This window comes from Bubalus bubalis, chromosome 7 (assembly GCF_019923935.1).
Source record: "Bubalus bubalis isolate 160015118507 breed Murrah chromosome 7, NDDB_SH_1, whole genome shotgun sequence".
Lineage (NCBI taxonomy): Eukaryota > Metazoa > Chordata > Mammalia > Artiodactyla > Bovidae > Bubalus > Bubalus bubalis.
The window spans coordinates 58374272-58391315 of record NC_059163.1 but is presented as its reverse complement, the minus strand read 5'-3'; the positions used below and the strand labels follow the sequence as shown (position 1 = coordinate 58391315).

Below are 17044 nucleotides of genomic sequence, written 5' to 3'. Positions count from 1 at the left end.
CTGAGAAAAGTTTACAGGAGAAAAATGCTAGAAGAATGTGAGGTAGAAAGCAAGGGCAGACCCAGAAATAAGTATACACAATCCATGTGCCATACTGCCTCACAGCAAAAAAAAAGTTTCATGTGGCTGGAACCAACACGTAATTGCCCTTTTTGCTGTTGCTGTTTAGTTGCTAAGTCATGTACAATTCTTTGCCACCCCACTGACTGTAGTCCACCAGGCTCCTCTGTCCATGGGATATCCAGGTAAGAACACTGGAATGGGTTGCCTTTTCTTCTTCAGGAGATCTTCCTGACGCAGCGTTCAAGCCCATATCTGCACTGGCAGGCAAATTCTTTACTGCTGAGCCACCAGTATTCAGTTTAGTTCAGTCACTCAGCTGTGTCCGACTCTTTGTGACCCCATGAACCACAGCATGCCAGGCCTCTCTGTCCATCACCAACTCCCAGAGTTTACACAAACTCATGTCCATTGAGTTGGTGATGCCATCCAACCATCTCATCCTCTATAGTCCCCTTCTCCTCCTGCCCTCAAGCTTTCCCAGGATCAGGGTCTTTTCAAATGAGTCAGCTCTTTGCATCAGGTGGCCACAGTATTGGAGTTTCAGCTTCAGCATCAGTCCCTCCAATGAACACCTAGGACTGATCTCCTTTAGGATGGACTGGTTGGATCTCCTTCCAGTCCAAGGGACTCTTAAGAGTCTTCTCCAACACCACAGTTCAAAAGCGTCAATTCTTCGGCGCTCAGCTTTCTTTATAGTCCCAACTCTCACATCCATACATGACCACAGGAAAGACCATAGCCTTGACTAGATGGACCTTTGTTGGCAAAGTAATGTCTCTGCTTTTGAATATGCTGTCTAGGTTGGTCATAACTTTTCTTCCAAGGAGTAAGCGTCTTTTAATTTCATGGATGCAGTCACCATCTGCAGTGATTTTGGAGCCCAGAAAAATAGTCAGCCATTGTCCCCATCTATTTGCCATGAAGTGATGGGACCGGATGCCATGATCTTACTTTTCTGAATGTTGAGCCTTAAGCCAACTTTTTCACTCTTCTCTTTCACTTTCATCAAGAGCCTCTTTAGTTCTTCTTCACTTTCTGCCATAAGGGTGGTGTCATCTGCATATCTGAGGTTTTTGATATTTCTCCTGTCAATCTTGATTCCAGCGTGTGCTTCCTCCAGCCCAGCGTTTCTCATGATGTACTCTGCATATAAATTAAATAAGCAGGGTGACAATATACAGCCTTGACATACTCCTTTTCCTGTTTGGAACCAGTCTGTTGTTCCATGTCCAGTTATAACTGTTGCTTCCTGACCTGCATATAGGTTTCTCAAGAGACAGGTCAGGTGGTCTGGTATTCCCATCTCTTTCAGAATTTTCCACAGTTTATTGTCATCCACACAGTCAAAGGCTTTGGCATAGTCAATAAAGCAGAAGATGTTTTTCTGGAACTCTCTTGCTTTTTCAATGATCCAGCGGATGTTGGCAATTTGATCTCTGGTTCCTCTGCCTTTTCTAAAACCAGCTTGACCATCAGTAAGTTCACGGTTCACGTATTGCTGAAGCCTGGCTTGGAGAATTTTGAGCATTACTTTACTAGCTTGTGAGATGAGTCCAATTGTGTGGTAGTTTGAGCATTCTTTGGCACTGCCTTTCTTTGGGACTGGAATGAAAACTGACTTTTTCCAAATTTGCTGACATATTGAGTGCAGCACTTTCACAGCATCATCTTTTAGGATTTGAAATAGCTCAACTGGAATTCGATCACCTCCACTAGCTTTGTTTGTAGTGATGGTTCCTAAGGCCCACTTGACCTCACATTCCAAGATGTCTGCCTCTAGGTGAGTGATCACACCATCTGATTATCTGGGTCGTGAAGATCTTTTCTGTGCAGTTCTTCTGTGTATTCTTGCCACCTCTTCTCAATATCTTCTGCTTCTGTTAGGTCCATACCATTTCTGTCTTTTATTGAGCCCATCTTTGAATGATTCTATTGTTCCCATTCTAGAATACCCATTCTATTGTTTTCCTCCTTTTCTTTGCACTGATCACTGAGGAAGGCTTTCTTATCTCTCCTTTCTATTCTTCAGAACTCTGCATTCAAATGTGTATATCTTTCCTTTTCTCCTTTGCTTTTCGCTTCTTTTTTTTTTCGCTTCTCTTCTTTACACAGCCATTTATAGCCTCCTCAGACAGCCATTTTGCTTTTTTGCATTTCTTTTTCTTGGGGATGGTCTTGCCTGTCTCCTGTACAATGTCACGAACCTTTGTCCATAGTTCATCAGGCACTCTGCCTATCAGATCTAGTCCCTTAAATCTATTTCTCACTTCTACTGTATAATCATAAAGGTTAGGGTTACAGCAAGAATTTAATAAGCATGAAACTCAGTATGTAGATTCAGAACTTCATATAAGGATAAGCTGAGTAACTGAAATTTTAAATTTATTGGGCAATTTAAAAATATTAACCATAAATAATGTGATTTTCTTTACTTATTTTTTAGCTTTTAATTTCCTCTACCCATTCCCCACCCCCCAGCCCCCCACCTCCCTTTCCCTCTGGCAAGTGTTTGTTCTCCTTAACTGTCTTTGTTTTGTTATGTTTGGTCTTTTTTTTTTTTTTTTAAGATTTCACATGTAAGTGAAACCATACAGTATCTGTCCTTCTCTGTTTGGGACATCCATGTTGTCCCAAATGGTAAGATTTCCTTCTTCATGGAAGAGTAAAATTCCACCACGTATGTATATACCACATCTAGTTTATCCACTGGTCTGTTGTTTGGGCAGCTGGGTTGCTTTCTGGTCTTGGCTATTATAAATAATGCCAGAGTGAACATGGAGCTAATGCATCTATCTTTTCTGATTAGTATTTCTGTTTTCTTCAGATAAATACCCAGGACTGTAATTCCTGGATCACATGATAGTGTCATTTTAAATTGTCTGAGGAATCTCCATGCTGTTTCTGATGGTGATGGCACCAATTTACACTGCCACCAACAGTGCACAATGGTTCCCTTTTCTCCACATCTCTGTAGACACTTGTTATTTGTAGTCGTTTTGATAACAGCCATTCTGACAGGTGTGAGGTGGTATCTCACTGTGGTTTTGATTTGCAATTCCTTGATGATTAGTGATGTTGAGCATCTTTTTAAAAAAAGATATTTATTTTTAATTGATTGATGATCGGTTTACAACATTGGTTTGATTTTGGTCATACATCAACATGCATTAGCCAAAGGTATACAAATATCCCCTGATGTTGAGCATCTTTTCATATGTCGTCTTTGGAAAAATGTTCATCAGATCCTCTCCCATTTTTAAAACAGGTTGCTTGCTTTTTTGATGTTGACTTGAATGAGGTATTTATATATTTTAGATATTAACAACTTATCATGTATATTATTTGGAAATAACTTCTCCCATTTAGTAGAATTATTCATCCTAGTTCTGTGAAAAAGGCCATTGGTATTTTGATAAGGATTGCAATGAATCTGTAGATTGCCTTTAACAATATTAATTATTTCAATTATATCTTTCCAACTCTGTGTGTCGTCTTCAGTTTGGTTTATCAGTATCTTACAGTTTTCCAAGTGCAGTTCTTTTGCCTCCTTAGGTAGGTTTATTCTGAGGTATTCTATTCTCTATGATGTGGCTGTAAATGGGATTATTTTCTTAATTTTTCTGATAGTTCATTGTTAGTGTATTCAGATGCAAAGATTTCTGTTTATTGATTTTTGTATCCTACAACATGGTCAAATTCACTGACGAATTCTAGTAGTTTTCTGGTGGCATCTTTAGGATTTCCTATGTAGTATTACATGTCATCTGCAAATAGTGAGCTAGGACCTAACAGAGGCAGAAGATATTAAGAAGAGGTGGCAAGAATACACAGAACTCTACAAAAATGGTCTTAATGACCAGGATAGCCACGATGGTGTGGTCACTCACCTAGAGCCAGATATCCTGCAATGTGAAGTCAAGTGGCCATAGGAAGCATTGCTACAAATAAAGCTAGTGGAGGTGATGGAATTCCAGCTGAGCTCTTTAAAATCCTTAAAGATGATGTTAAATTGCTGCACTATGTCAGCAAATTTGGAAAACTCAGCAGTGGACACAGGACTAGAAAGGTCAGTTTTCATTCCAATTCCAGAGAAGGGCAGTGCCAAATAATGTTCAAACTACTGGACAGTTACGCTAAGGTTATGCTCATGGGGTCGCAAAGAATCAGACACAACTGAGCGACTGAACTGAACTGACCTGAAAATTATGCTCAAAATCCTTCAAGCCAGGTTTCATTAGTACATGAACAGAGAACTTCCAGATGTACAAGCTGGTTTTAGAAAAGTCAGGGAGATCAGAGATCAAATTGCCAACATCCACTAGATCACAGAAAAAGCAAGGGAATTCCAGAAAAACATCTATTTCTCCTTCATTGACTACATTAAAGCCTTTGACTGTGTGGATCACAATCAACTGTGGAATATTCTTAAAGAGATGGAAATACCAGACCACCTTTCCTGACTCCCGAGAAACCTGTATGCAGGTCAAGAAGCAACACTTACAATTGGACATGGATAAAGTGGTTGGTTTAAAACTGGGAAAGGACTAAGATAAGGATATATACTGTTACTCTAGTTTATTTAACTTGTATGCGGAGTACATCATGTGAAATGCTGGGCAGGATGAAGCACAAGCTGGATCAAGATTACCAGGAGAAATATCAACAACGCAGATGATTCCACTCTAATGGCAGACAGTGAAAAGGAACTAAAGAGCCTCTTGATGAGGGTGAACGAGGCGAGTGAAAAAGCTGGCTTAAAACTTAGCATTCAAAAAATTAAGACCATGGTACCCAGTCCCATCACTTCATTGCAAACAGAAAGGGAAAAAGTAGAATCAGTAACAGATTTTATTTCCCTGGGCTCCAAAACAGTGACCGCAGCCATGAAATTAAAAGACACTTGCTCCTTGGAAGAAAAGCTATGACAAACATGGACAGTGTATTAAAAAGCAAAGATATCACTTTGCTGACAAAGGTCTGTATAGTCAAAGCTATGGTTTTTCCAGTAGTCAGGCATGGATGTGAGAGTTGGACCATAAAGAAGGTTGAGTGCCAGAGAACTGATGCTTATGCTTTCTAACTGTATTGCTGGAGAAGACTCTTGAGAGTCCCTTGGACACCAAGGAGTTCAAACCAGTCAATCTTTAAGGAAATAGGCCCTGAATATTCTACTAAAGGACTGAAGCTGCAGCTCCAATACTTTGGCCATGTGATGCAAAGACCTGACTCGTTGGAAAAGACCCTGATGCTGGGGAAGATTGAAGACCAAAGGAGAAGGTGGTGGCAGAGGATGAGATGGTTAGATAGCATCACCAACTCAATGAGCACAAGTCTGAACAAACTCCAGAAGATAATGAAAGACAGGTAAGCCTGGCATGCTGCAATCCATGGGGTTGCAACGAGTTGGACATGACTTAGTGACTGCTGCTGCTGCTAAGTCGAGTCAGTCATGTCCGCCTCTGTGCGACCCCATAGACGGAAGCCCACCAGGCTCCTCTGTCCCTGGGATTCTCCAGGCAAGAACACTGGAGTGGGTTGCCATTTCCTTCTCCAATGCATGAAAGTGAAAAGTGAAAGTGAAGTCGCTCAGTCATGTCCAACTCTTAGCAGCTCCATGGACTGTCCGTCCATGGGATTTCCCAGGCAAGAGTACTGGAGTGGGGTGCCATTGCCCTCTTCGACTTAGTGACTAAACAACAACAATAATCACTGACACAATTTCATTACTGGTAATTGATTTGCACATATTTTCTGTTTCTTCCTGGTTTAGTCATGGGAAACAATACATTTCTAGGGATTTGTTCATTTCTTCTAGGTTGTCTGCTTTGTTGGCATATAATTGATCATAGATAATGTGACTTTAAACATTGAAAACATATATATTTTTGAAGTGATCTCATAAATAACCAATAAAACTAAAGTTATTTAATAAACACCTAAATATCCATGGCCGCCTACTTTCTTATCCAGAGACAACTGTCATTTTAATAAAATATTTCATTTAGGATTTATAATTTTCTAACTGACAGAGAAAAGTGAGTAGTACTATTCATGATCAAGTATCAAAACACTTATTACTAAATAATTAAGGGAAATAATCTAGTACAACAGATATGCTAAAAATACTTCTTTGTTTACCTAAATAAGAGACCCATTACTAGGACACTAGTGAATGTAAAATTTACAGTGTAAGAAGCCTCTTACTGTTGATTTAGTTTTTATAAGTTATGCAAGTGAAAAATGGAGTCTTCATTTTCGTTTAAATGTTTTTCTATATATATGAATGTCAATCACTAGGACAGATACACTCATCTATGTACTGACAAGTAGAACTGTTTCATTCCCTCTAAATTCTTATAAATTCAAGTTTAATTAATCAAATGGTCAGAATATATTCAAGACCTTCAAAACGACCTGTTCTGAGCAAATAAGATATCATTATGTCAGTGTCTCCAACTTGTTATATATATGTAATTTATTTATTTGGCTGCCTCAGGTCTTAGTGGCAGTATACAGGATCTTCACTGAGTCACGGGGGCTTACCTGCTCTGTGTCATACGGGATCTCAGTACCCTGCCCAGGGAATGAACCTGTGTCCCTTGTATTGTGAGGTGGATTCTTAACCACTGGACCACCATGGAAGTCTCTTATTTATTTTAGTATTTAACATAGGATTACTATAACAATTATTATAGTGAGTTTACTTGAAGAAAAATTTTGGAGCCCGTTTCCTGAATCAGTTGAATTAGACAATGATGAATTTCAAATGTTCTCTAGAATATTAATAATAAAAATTGACTTTTTAATCAATGTTTGAAGTAAAGAAACATGTAAATGTAACACAAGAAAGCAATTTAATAAATTTCATAGATTTTCCAACCTTACTATCAAGTTGAATAGAACACAATAATTCCAAGTTCTTTAGAAGGAACATTAAAAGCTTTGAGCAGTGCTATTTTCCATTTCAAAATTAGACAATACTGAATTGTTTAAAACACACATCTTGCTACCAGATAAGCTATGTATCTAAAGGATAAGCACCAGTAAATAAATAAACTGTTTGAGTGAAATATGGCATGGACTGGACCATGATGTCTTCAATCTCATGATTTATTTAAAATTTTTAAGACTCTACAGATCTTCAAATGTTTATTCTAATGACATTATTTTAGCACACACAAGAAAGATTAAAATCTGTTATGTGGGTAAATAAAAAAAAGCTTTCTTCATAAAAAATTTCTCTTCAGTTTACTCTCCAAGAGAGACAGTAACATTGGTATTAAAAAAACATATATCGAAGTTTGATATACGTGGTTTTAATCAGGTGTGCCATACTGACTAGCCTCCAAAACATAGAGTCCACAGAATTGTATTCTCTTACCGTCCAAGAAAACACTGCCACAGAGGACGATTCTGTGTTGCTAAATCAGAATCTTTAGAGCCAAACAATTTAGCTAAAAGTCGAACAACAGCTAATCGCTCTTCTCCATCATTGCTCTAAGAGAAAAAAGAAAATAAATAAAACCTGAGATTTATTCATCAGATTATAAAAAAATAACATAAAATAGTCCCAAGAAGCTGCAATTTCACTATTTTTGCTTATAATGATGAAAACTTTAAAATATTGTATTCTCTCATTTACTATGCAGAAGTTGATTTAATTCCACATTAGATCATCAGGTCCTTTGCTCTTATTTCATTCCCTCTCAACTGTTAATTTATGCCTGTTTCTCTGCTTGCTTGCAATCTGCACAGATGCTGTAGAAATATGAAGATAATGATTTAATTCTAACATTCCCTAAGAGTCCTAGAAAAAATTCTGTGAATGGAAGACCTACAAATAATTTCTGCCCTACAATTTCATCTCCAACATAAACCCATATCAATTAAAGTTTTGATATGTGAAAGGTTTTTTTTTTTTTCGGTATATGAAGTTTTAATCAATGATCCCCTCCTGACTGCAGCACAAAATACTGAAGAATGTCATGATTCAGAAAAACTCATTTTAATAGAAGAGAATGAATCTTACAAGGATCTATAAAGTCAAGTGAACTGAACACTACAAAAAAGCAAAACTTCATTTTTGATAGGGGCCTATTTTCTTATCCTGAATCAATATACATTACGAAAATGTCCTTCATTTCACTAGTGAAGTCACATTAATATATATCGAATTATTCTAAAACCACATGGTACATGAAATGTTTTAAAAGTTACACACTCACTAGGAAAATAAAGACAATAACCAAAAGCAATTGCTAATTTCTAAAGTGTTCAAATACAATAACAAAAAGCAACTTCAAATTTTTAAAATGTTCAAATACAGTGTGTCTAAAGTAATACCAGGAAGTCAATACATAGATATTCATGGGAAAAGATAGCAAGGTAAAAAAGAAAGACTAGAGGAGGTATCATCTTTTTTTAAAGAATGCTTTAATTTTCAGAGATAGGGGTTTTGTGGTTAAAAGACAGGCACACTTATCAAACAGGTAAAAATGAAAATTCAAGGTTTAAAACTTAAAACTACAAAAATGATTTTCTTCGACAAAGTCTTTCTCAAGCAATATGACTACAATGAAGAACAGTGCTGCCTTTTGTAAGTTCAACTGACTAGCTAACATAATTTTTTTTCTTTTTAAAGAAAAACCAATCTATCCCTTAAATTTCAAACACTAGAAAAAGTGGAAATTTTACTTTACTTGAAAGTAAACACTTCAGTAGCCTGGTGATTATTTCACATGTAACTACTGAAATAAAACTAAATGAAAACTTACCACTCACCCCCTGCCTTTTTTGATTTTTAAATATGTTCCCTGAGTGAGACTGGAATATGATGATAATGAAGGTAATTTTTTCTGGTGCAAAAACTATTTGGTGTCTCTGATACATACCTATATTGGTAATCTATCTCAAAGTGAAAATTATCTCATTGAGCTATTACCTAATATATTGTTTGAATACAAATATATATATATATATAAAGTATTAATTAAAAGAATGGGTAAAAATCAGAAATTCTGTATTAATAATTTATCAGTGGCTTTCTAAAAGAAATTCAAAAGGCCACCTAGTTTTTATTTTTCTTCAGCCTTAGTTGGAAAAGGTAACCAACTCTGTTACTGTTTCTAATTACAAATAATCGATTCAGAACAATTCTCTGTAAAAATTTTCTCCAACCAAAATAAAGCAATTATGATTGTGTTTTAATGTTTTAAATTGAGGAATAAATATAAATGTCTATCTCTGCCTAACATGAAAAAATTATAATGTAAAATGTGGCAAGTTTTCTGACAACTATAGCCAATGCTTCTAAGTAACTCAGCTATCACAGTACCCCATAAAACACAAGAGAGTAATAGCACTCTGTGGACCTATGCAATGGATAGTGTACACAGGTGCAGACAGTGGCCCAGTATAAAAAGTAAAATCAAACAAACTGTTATTCTGAAGCATTTTCTCAAACACTTTTATTGTCTTTAAAGGACTTTTCACTACAAAGAAGCTGTAGCTGTGATTCAGAAATACACCTACAGAAAGTCACCACAGCCATAAAAAACTTCCTAGGCTATCTGCTTAGCATATACTGGTGACTCAAAAAAGGGGCACTCTAATTATATACAGATAGGCTTTCTAGATGGTGAAGTGGTTAAAAAAAAAAAAATCCACCTGCCAATGAAGGAGATGCAAGTGACACAGATTTGATGTATGGGGTCAGAAAGATCTCTTCAGAGTAGGAAATGGCACCTTGCTCCAGTATTCTTGACTGGAAAATACCATAGAGGAGCCTGGTGGGCTACAGCCCAAGGGGTTGGAAAGAGTTGGACATAATTAAGCACACACAATTATATAGAGAGAGTATCTGAACTACTCTGAATCTGTTTCTTCACTTGCGATGAGAAAAGTAATACTGGTGCAGGCTAGGGTTACAGTCAGAAGCAAATAAGAACACAGGTGATAGCACTTGCTGTAAAACAGTAAAATATTCCATTATTACTATTATTTAGATACAGTACTAGTTCAACATAAAGTTTTAAAAAGGCAAAAATTTATCTAAGAATACAGAAAAACATAAAAATCAATGGCCTTGGGTTATACATATTGTATTAAAAGAGACTATATAGAAATAACTAACTAAGGTGCTAAATTTAAAAAAAAGGGAATTAAGGAATCTATAAAAAAAATTTTTGTGCACCTACTGCTAAAGTATGCCTATGAAAATATCAAATTTTCATAGAGAGGGTACAAGATGAAGAGTAATTGGGACAACTGTGGTAGAGAAAAGCTCATAACCCATTTAAGGTACTACTACTCAAGTTCTAGCCAAACATGTTGTCAAATCATCTGATTTTTTTTTTTTTTTTTTTAAAGAAAATGTATAATCTGGAGTTTTCAACAAAGTCCGATTTTAAAATTTATTCATTCACTCAGTATTATCAACTTTTTAAAAAGAGAAAATTCTTTGTATGACATTTTGAAATAAAATTTATCAAATAAAACATTTTTGGGAGGCCAGATTCAGCCCTTAACTTCTGATGTAAGTAAATGAACTTATAGAAGAATGGGGTATGGACAACCAATGTAGTTTAACTTCATTCTGTTTACATTAAGCTTACACATTGAAATCCTGAAGTCTAGTTCCTAATCCATTCCCACCATCTATTATAGCAGGCTTGTTTAAGGATTAAAGAGGCTTGACTTTCATATTCAAACTCTATATATTAGACTGGGAGAAAATATTTTAATGCCTTATAAAATAATTTGGTATGGAACCACTCTTAGACTGTTGTGGAAATAAACCTATTATTAAAAAACAAAACAAAACTTTGTTCTCTGTGTAACATTTTCCGTACAACAGTTTCTGAGAAACCTAGTAAAATGTCTTTCATATGTGAACAGCAAATTCTTGTCATAAAACAAAATGGACAAATCTTATACCTGTTTTAAGAGTTTGAAATCAGAGTTCGAATCCCAAATACATTTTAACTGTGTAAATGGACAAAATAATCCATCTTAAATTTTTCATAATAATTTATCTTATGTTTTTCATAACTTAAAAAATCAAAATTGTAGTGTTGGTCCTAAGTATACCATAGTCTGATTTAAGGATTAAATAAAATACTGGATATTAAAAAATTTTTTCAAAAATTCCAGAATATTAAGCAAAATGTAACATGTTCTTTTCTAAAGTTTAACAAGGAGAAAGGACTGAGTGTTAAGATTTTTGTATTTTTTGAGGCATTATGAATTTGTTTAGTTGGCTATTTAAAAAAACAACAGTAAAAAAAAACCTCCCAGATATGCTCAAGTCATAACATAAAATTTTTGTCCTTGATCTATACTATGAAAGGGTCAAATAGTTAAAATCAAGATCCTCTGAGTACTGAGTCTGATATCATTTGATGTTCTAAAATATATACATATAATAATATATATAATTTAATAACATTTTATACATTTTGGGGATAACTCCATTTTCCATATGTTATTTGTATCACTGTGTTTATCAGGCGTTTAACAATTAAGTAAAGTATAATTTTATTTTATTTTATTTTTTTTTTAGTAAAGTATAATTTTAATTGCAATGAAAAACATCACTGAGATCAGAGTCTCTGTTTTACTCGAATGATTAAAAAAGATGTATACCTTAACTAAATATAAGATAAATTGAACTCACATTTTATTCTTTTACAGTTAAAGGAAAACAATATAACATATATGTTTCTCTCAAAAGTTAAAGAGCTTAGAAATTATAGTCAGTCCTACCTTCAGTTTGAATTCAAGCTGCGGCATAACAGATAATAATAAATGGGGATCTATAGCAAAAAGTTCCTGAATCAGATCAAATACATGTTCTGACAAATCACTTACTGATGATCTTCCCAGCACCAGTACTTGATTGAAAAACTAAAGGAGATAGAAACAAAAACAAAATATCCATTTCATTTAAAAACCTGGACTAGCTTTTTATAAATGTGTTAAAAGAAAACTATATAATTAGGCATTCCATATACAAGTGAGGAAGATGAAAAAGAACAGATGTTTCAATTACCAATATATATAATAGGGTAGTCACCAAAACAGAACAAATCTCCAAATATCATCAAATGATGACTGTTAAATGAAAAATTTTAAAAGTAATTGAGCTGTTACCTTTCTTTCAAATTAGGATGACAATTCTAGGAATGAACTGTTATTAAAAAAAACAATTTAAATAGTTTATTTAATCCATTATAGAGGATCTTATAGGAGAAGGCAATGGCACCCCACTCCAGTACTCCTGCCTGGAAAATCACATGGACAGAGGAGCCTGGTAGGCTGCAGTCCATGGGGTCGCTAAGAGTCTGACACGACTGAGCGACTTCACTTTCACTTTTCACTTTCATGCAATGGAGAAGGAAATGGCAACCCACTCCAGTGTTCTTGCCTGGAAAACCCCAGGGACGGGTGGGCTGCCGTCTCTGGGGTCGCACAGAGTCGGACACGACTGAAGCAACTTAGCAGCAGCAGCAGAGGATTTTATAGAGAAATTTCTTTAGAGCAGACAAAAAATTTTAAATGACTAAATCCTTTGGATTTTTGAGTTTGAGTAATTTCTTTACTGGGGCTTCCCAAGAAGCACAGTGGTAAAGAATTCACCTGCCAGTGCAAGAGACTCAAGAGATGTGTGTTTGATCCCTGGGTTGGGAAGAACCCGAGGTAGGAAATGGCACTCCAATATGCCTCCCTGGAAAATTCCACAGACAGAAGAGCCTGGCAGGCTATCATCCATGAGGTCACAGAGTTGGACACGACTAAGCAACTGAGCATGTGTGGACACATACACACTTTCTCTATGAATTTAGCAATAAAGAATAACTGAAGGTGGAGGATGGGTTGCTTTTTTCCCCAAAAATACCCAGAAAGAGACTTCCCTAGCAGTATAGTGGTAAGAATCTGCCTGCCAAGGGTCATTGGTTCAATCCCCGGTCCAGGAAGATTCCACATGCTATGGAGCACCTAAGCCCGTATGGCACAATTACTGATCCTATGAGACTTGACTGCTGATCCCATGCACCCTAAAGCCTGTACTCCACAACAAGAGAAGCCACTGCAACGAGAAGCCCACATACTACTACCATGAGTTGAGCCCATTTGCCGCAACTAGAGAAAGCTTGAACGTTGCAACAAAGACCCAGCACAGCCAAAAAAAAACCCCAGAAAGTCAAAACCATTTTAAATCAGAGGACAAAGAGAAGGAAAAGGTGATGATACAAAGGCTGATAATTTAAAAGCATTATAGGAAGAAGAAACAAAGAGAATATAATATCAAAGCACAAATTAAAAGATATCTCCACTCCTTTCTAGCAAAATTAAATTAGAAAAAATACTTTTAAAATGTAAAAATGCTACAGAGGCAATTGTATGCAACTGATCTGAGCATGTTTTTGGTAGTATCATCAAATGATAAATTTCTTTTGAAAGACAACATATATTAAGAGTTAGAAAATATTGTGAAGAACTTGAAAAGAATAAGGAAAAGAGTTTTAACAAAATTTTAAACTACACATACACATATGAATAATTCTGGAAGGATATATGAAAATCTATTGGTAATGGCTATTTTTGAGAAGTAAGAAAAAGATACTTGAGACTGAAAAAAGACAAATTTCACTGTATATACTTTTATAATACTTGAGAAAACTTTTTTAAACCATTAAGTATTTAGTAAATTAATACTAATAATTCATAAGATTTAAATTAATATACTTAGACTTTTATATGTAGAAAACAATTCAACAGTAAATAAATACTACGTTAAAGAAGACTGTACTAAAGAAAACACTGGAGAAAACCTAAATGCAAGGCAAGAGGGAAATGATTAGGTAAATTATATATGAATTCAAAGGAACACTTACAATCATTCTTGTCATAAATAAAAACATGATGTAAAAAAAAAATGATGTCAAGATGTGGAAACATAAATGAACAATTCAGTTTTATATAAAGCGTCAAAAACAGGTAAGAGTCTGACCAATGTTCAATAATGAACTTGTTACATTAAGGCAGCACAATTATAGTATTTTTTCAGAATTACTTTATTGACTTTTTAGTAAAAACAAAATAAAACAATACATACACGAAAGTAAAAAACAACTTACTACTCTATTAACAACTATTTAAGAGGGAAAGCCAAAAAGGCTCAGAAGAATAGTTTAGAGACATGAGGAAGAAACTATATAGACAGACAGCCACAGATAAAGATGAAGGGAGAAAGTGAAAAAGATCAGCAAAAGGGGATAAAAAGATAAAATATAAAGAAGAAAGGGCGGGAATTGCAGACCTAACATCCTCTATCTTGTGCCATTTAAAAACCATGTCTATAAAGCTTATAAAGTTATGCTGCATTTGGTTACATTTGGACTTATCAGTTCTCTTATATATTTCTTCTAAATAGATGAAACTGTTTACAGGCTAAATAAGTCTTTATGTGAAGGGTTCTAATAAATTCATACCTTTATGGATTAAGAACTACAAAATTACAGAAAAAAGATAGGCAGAAATACCTACATTGGCAATGCATGCTTCAATAGTCTGGACTGTCCTTTTCAATAGGACTTTTGCGAGATCAAACGACTGTTTATTTAAGTTCTGAAACAAAAAATATGCAAAGTTACAAACAAATTAATGAATTTACAAGATAATACCACTAGATCATCAAAGTCTTCAAAGTTCAGAAAATATGAAGCAAAAAATATAACTGAACTGCATTCAAGGTTTTACCCAATATCCACTAGTCAAGATGTCATAAACATAGAAGTTGAAAATAGCACAACCATGAATCAAAAACTAAAATACAAAAAAAAAAAAAAAAAAAAAAGGAGGTAATTAGCCAAAAGCTCAACCCTATATTAAGTTTAGTTTTACTAAATCTAAGACTTTTAGGTTTTGTTAACCGGGAGTTGGTGATGGACAGGGAGGCCAGGCGTGCTGCAGTCCACGGGGTCGTAAAGAGTTAAGACACAACTGAGCGACTGAACTAAACCAATCTGAATTGACAATCACACCCATTTATCCCTTAACACACATTATCCTCAGTATTTCACTGTCTAATCAATGTCTGTTCTGAGGAAGAGTAGACATGGGAAGTGCTTCAAGAAAAATTCTCAATCAGTTGTATTTCTGAAATGCTAACTACTGCCTTCATTCCTCAAGATTCCCAATGCGTAGTAATAAATTAAAGGGTCTGAGGAAGCCTGTGAAAAGATATATTTAATTTTTAAAAAGTTATTGAAAATGGAATCCTTGTGCTGAAAAGTACCTATTAACATCTCCAAACTTTGCAGTTTTAGACCAAACAGATTCATTCACCATCATCTTGCACTTATCTCCAAAAAAAGGCAAGGATATCCTATACCTTAGGTTGCTGCTGCTGCTGCTGCCAAGTCACTTCAGTCGTGTCCGACTCTGTGCGACCCCATAAACGGCAGCCCACCAGGCTCCTCCGTCCCTGGGATTCTCCAGGCAAGAACACTGGAGTGGGTTGCCATTTCCTTCTCCAATGCGTGAAAGTGAGGTCACTCAGTCATGTCCAACTCTTAACGACTCCATGGACTGCAGCCTACCAGGCTCCTCCATCCATGGGATTTTCCAGGAAAGAGTACTGGAGTGGGGTGCCATCACCTTCTCCAATACCTTAGGTTAGTAGTCAGCAAAATTTTTATGCAAAGAGGCAGATGGTAGATATAGATTTTAGGCTTTATTTATTGGCCAGCCATATCGTCACTGCTGCAACTACACACCTCTGGTTGTTGCAGCAGGAAACCAACCATAGACACAATGAAAACAAATAAGCATGGTTGTGTTCAAATAAAACTTTATTTACATAAATAGGCAGTGGGCCAGATTTGGTCTACAAGCCATAGCTTCCTGCTACTTGCTCCAGGTTTTTATTCCATTTCCAAAAGACTAAGATTAGCTTAAAATTAAGGCAATGTTGGAGGAAACAGGTGATGGAGATTAACAGATACAAACTTCCACCTGCAAAATCATTGAGTCACAGATATGAAATGTACAGTGTGGGGAATACAATCAATAACTATGTAAATCTTTATATGCTGATACACTGTAACTAGATTTAGGTGATCATTTTAAACTGTAGAGAAATACTGTGTAACCACAACTAAGGAAGAGTTATGTAGATCAATTACACTTCAAAAACTAACTCATAAAAAAAGAGATCAGATTTGTAGTTAAGGCAGGGGGTGGGGAGGCAAAATTAGATGAAGGCAGTCAAAAGGTACTTTCAACTAAGAGGTAAGTACTAGTGACATAAACATGATAAATCTATTTAAAAACAGCTATATGTTATATGTGAATGAAATTCATTAAGAGAGTAAATCCTAAGATTTATTTCATTTGCAAGAAAAAAAATTTTTTTTCTATTTAATTTTGCAGCTATGAGATAATGGATGTTCACTAAATGTTTCATGTTTAAATGAAATCAATGATTTCATACTGCAGATGGTGAATGCAGCCATGACATTAAAAGATGCTTACTCCTTGGAAGGAAAGTTATGACCAACCTAGATAGCATATTCAAAAGCAGAGACATTATTTTGCCAACAAAGGTCTGTCTAGTCAAGGCTATGGTTTTTCCAGTAGTCATGTATGGATGTGAGAGTTGGACTGTGAAGAAGGCTGAGCGCCGAAGAAGTGATGCTTTTGAACTGTGGTGTTGGAGAAGACTCTTGAGAGTCCCTTGGACTGCAAGGAGATCCAACCAGTCCATTCTAAAGGAGATCAGTCCTGGGTGTTCTTTGGAAGGATGATGCTAAAGCTGAAACTCCAATACTTCGGCCACCTCGTGCAAAGAGTTGACTCATTGGAAAAGACTCTGATGCTGGGAGGAATTGGAGGCAGGAGGAGAAGGGGACGCCAGAGGATGAGATGGCTGGATGGCATCACCGATTTGATGGACATGAGTTTGAGTGAACTCCGGGAG

The 17044-nt window shown here is 35.7% G+C and overlaps 1 protein-coding gene across 4 annotated transcripts in view; it reads right to left on the bottom strand.

Annotated features, from left to right (window-relative positions):
- PDS5A (PDS5 cohesin associated factor A) overlaps nucleotides 1-17044 on the bottom strand; it is a 134213-nt gene that overhangs the window by 62516 nt on the left and 54653 nt on the right. For all 4 annotated transcript variants that reach the window (XM_006068246.3, XM_044945969.1, XM_025290141.2 and 1 more), the window contains exons 7-9: nucleotides 14611-14691; nucleotides 11827-11967; nucleotides 7445-7560 (exon numbers count right to left, since the gene is read on the bottom strand). In XM_006068246.3, the coding sequence (XP_006068308.2) occupies nucleotides 7445-7560; nucleotides 11827-11967; nucleotides 14611-14691 (338 nt within the window). The remainder of the gene's footprint in view (nucleotides 1-7444; nucleotides 7561-11826; nucleotides 11968-14610; nucleotides 14692-17044) is intronic.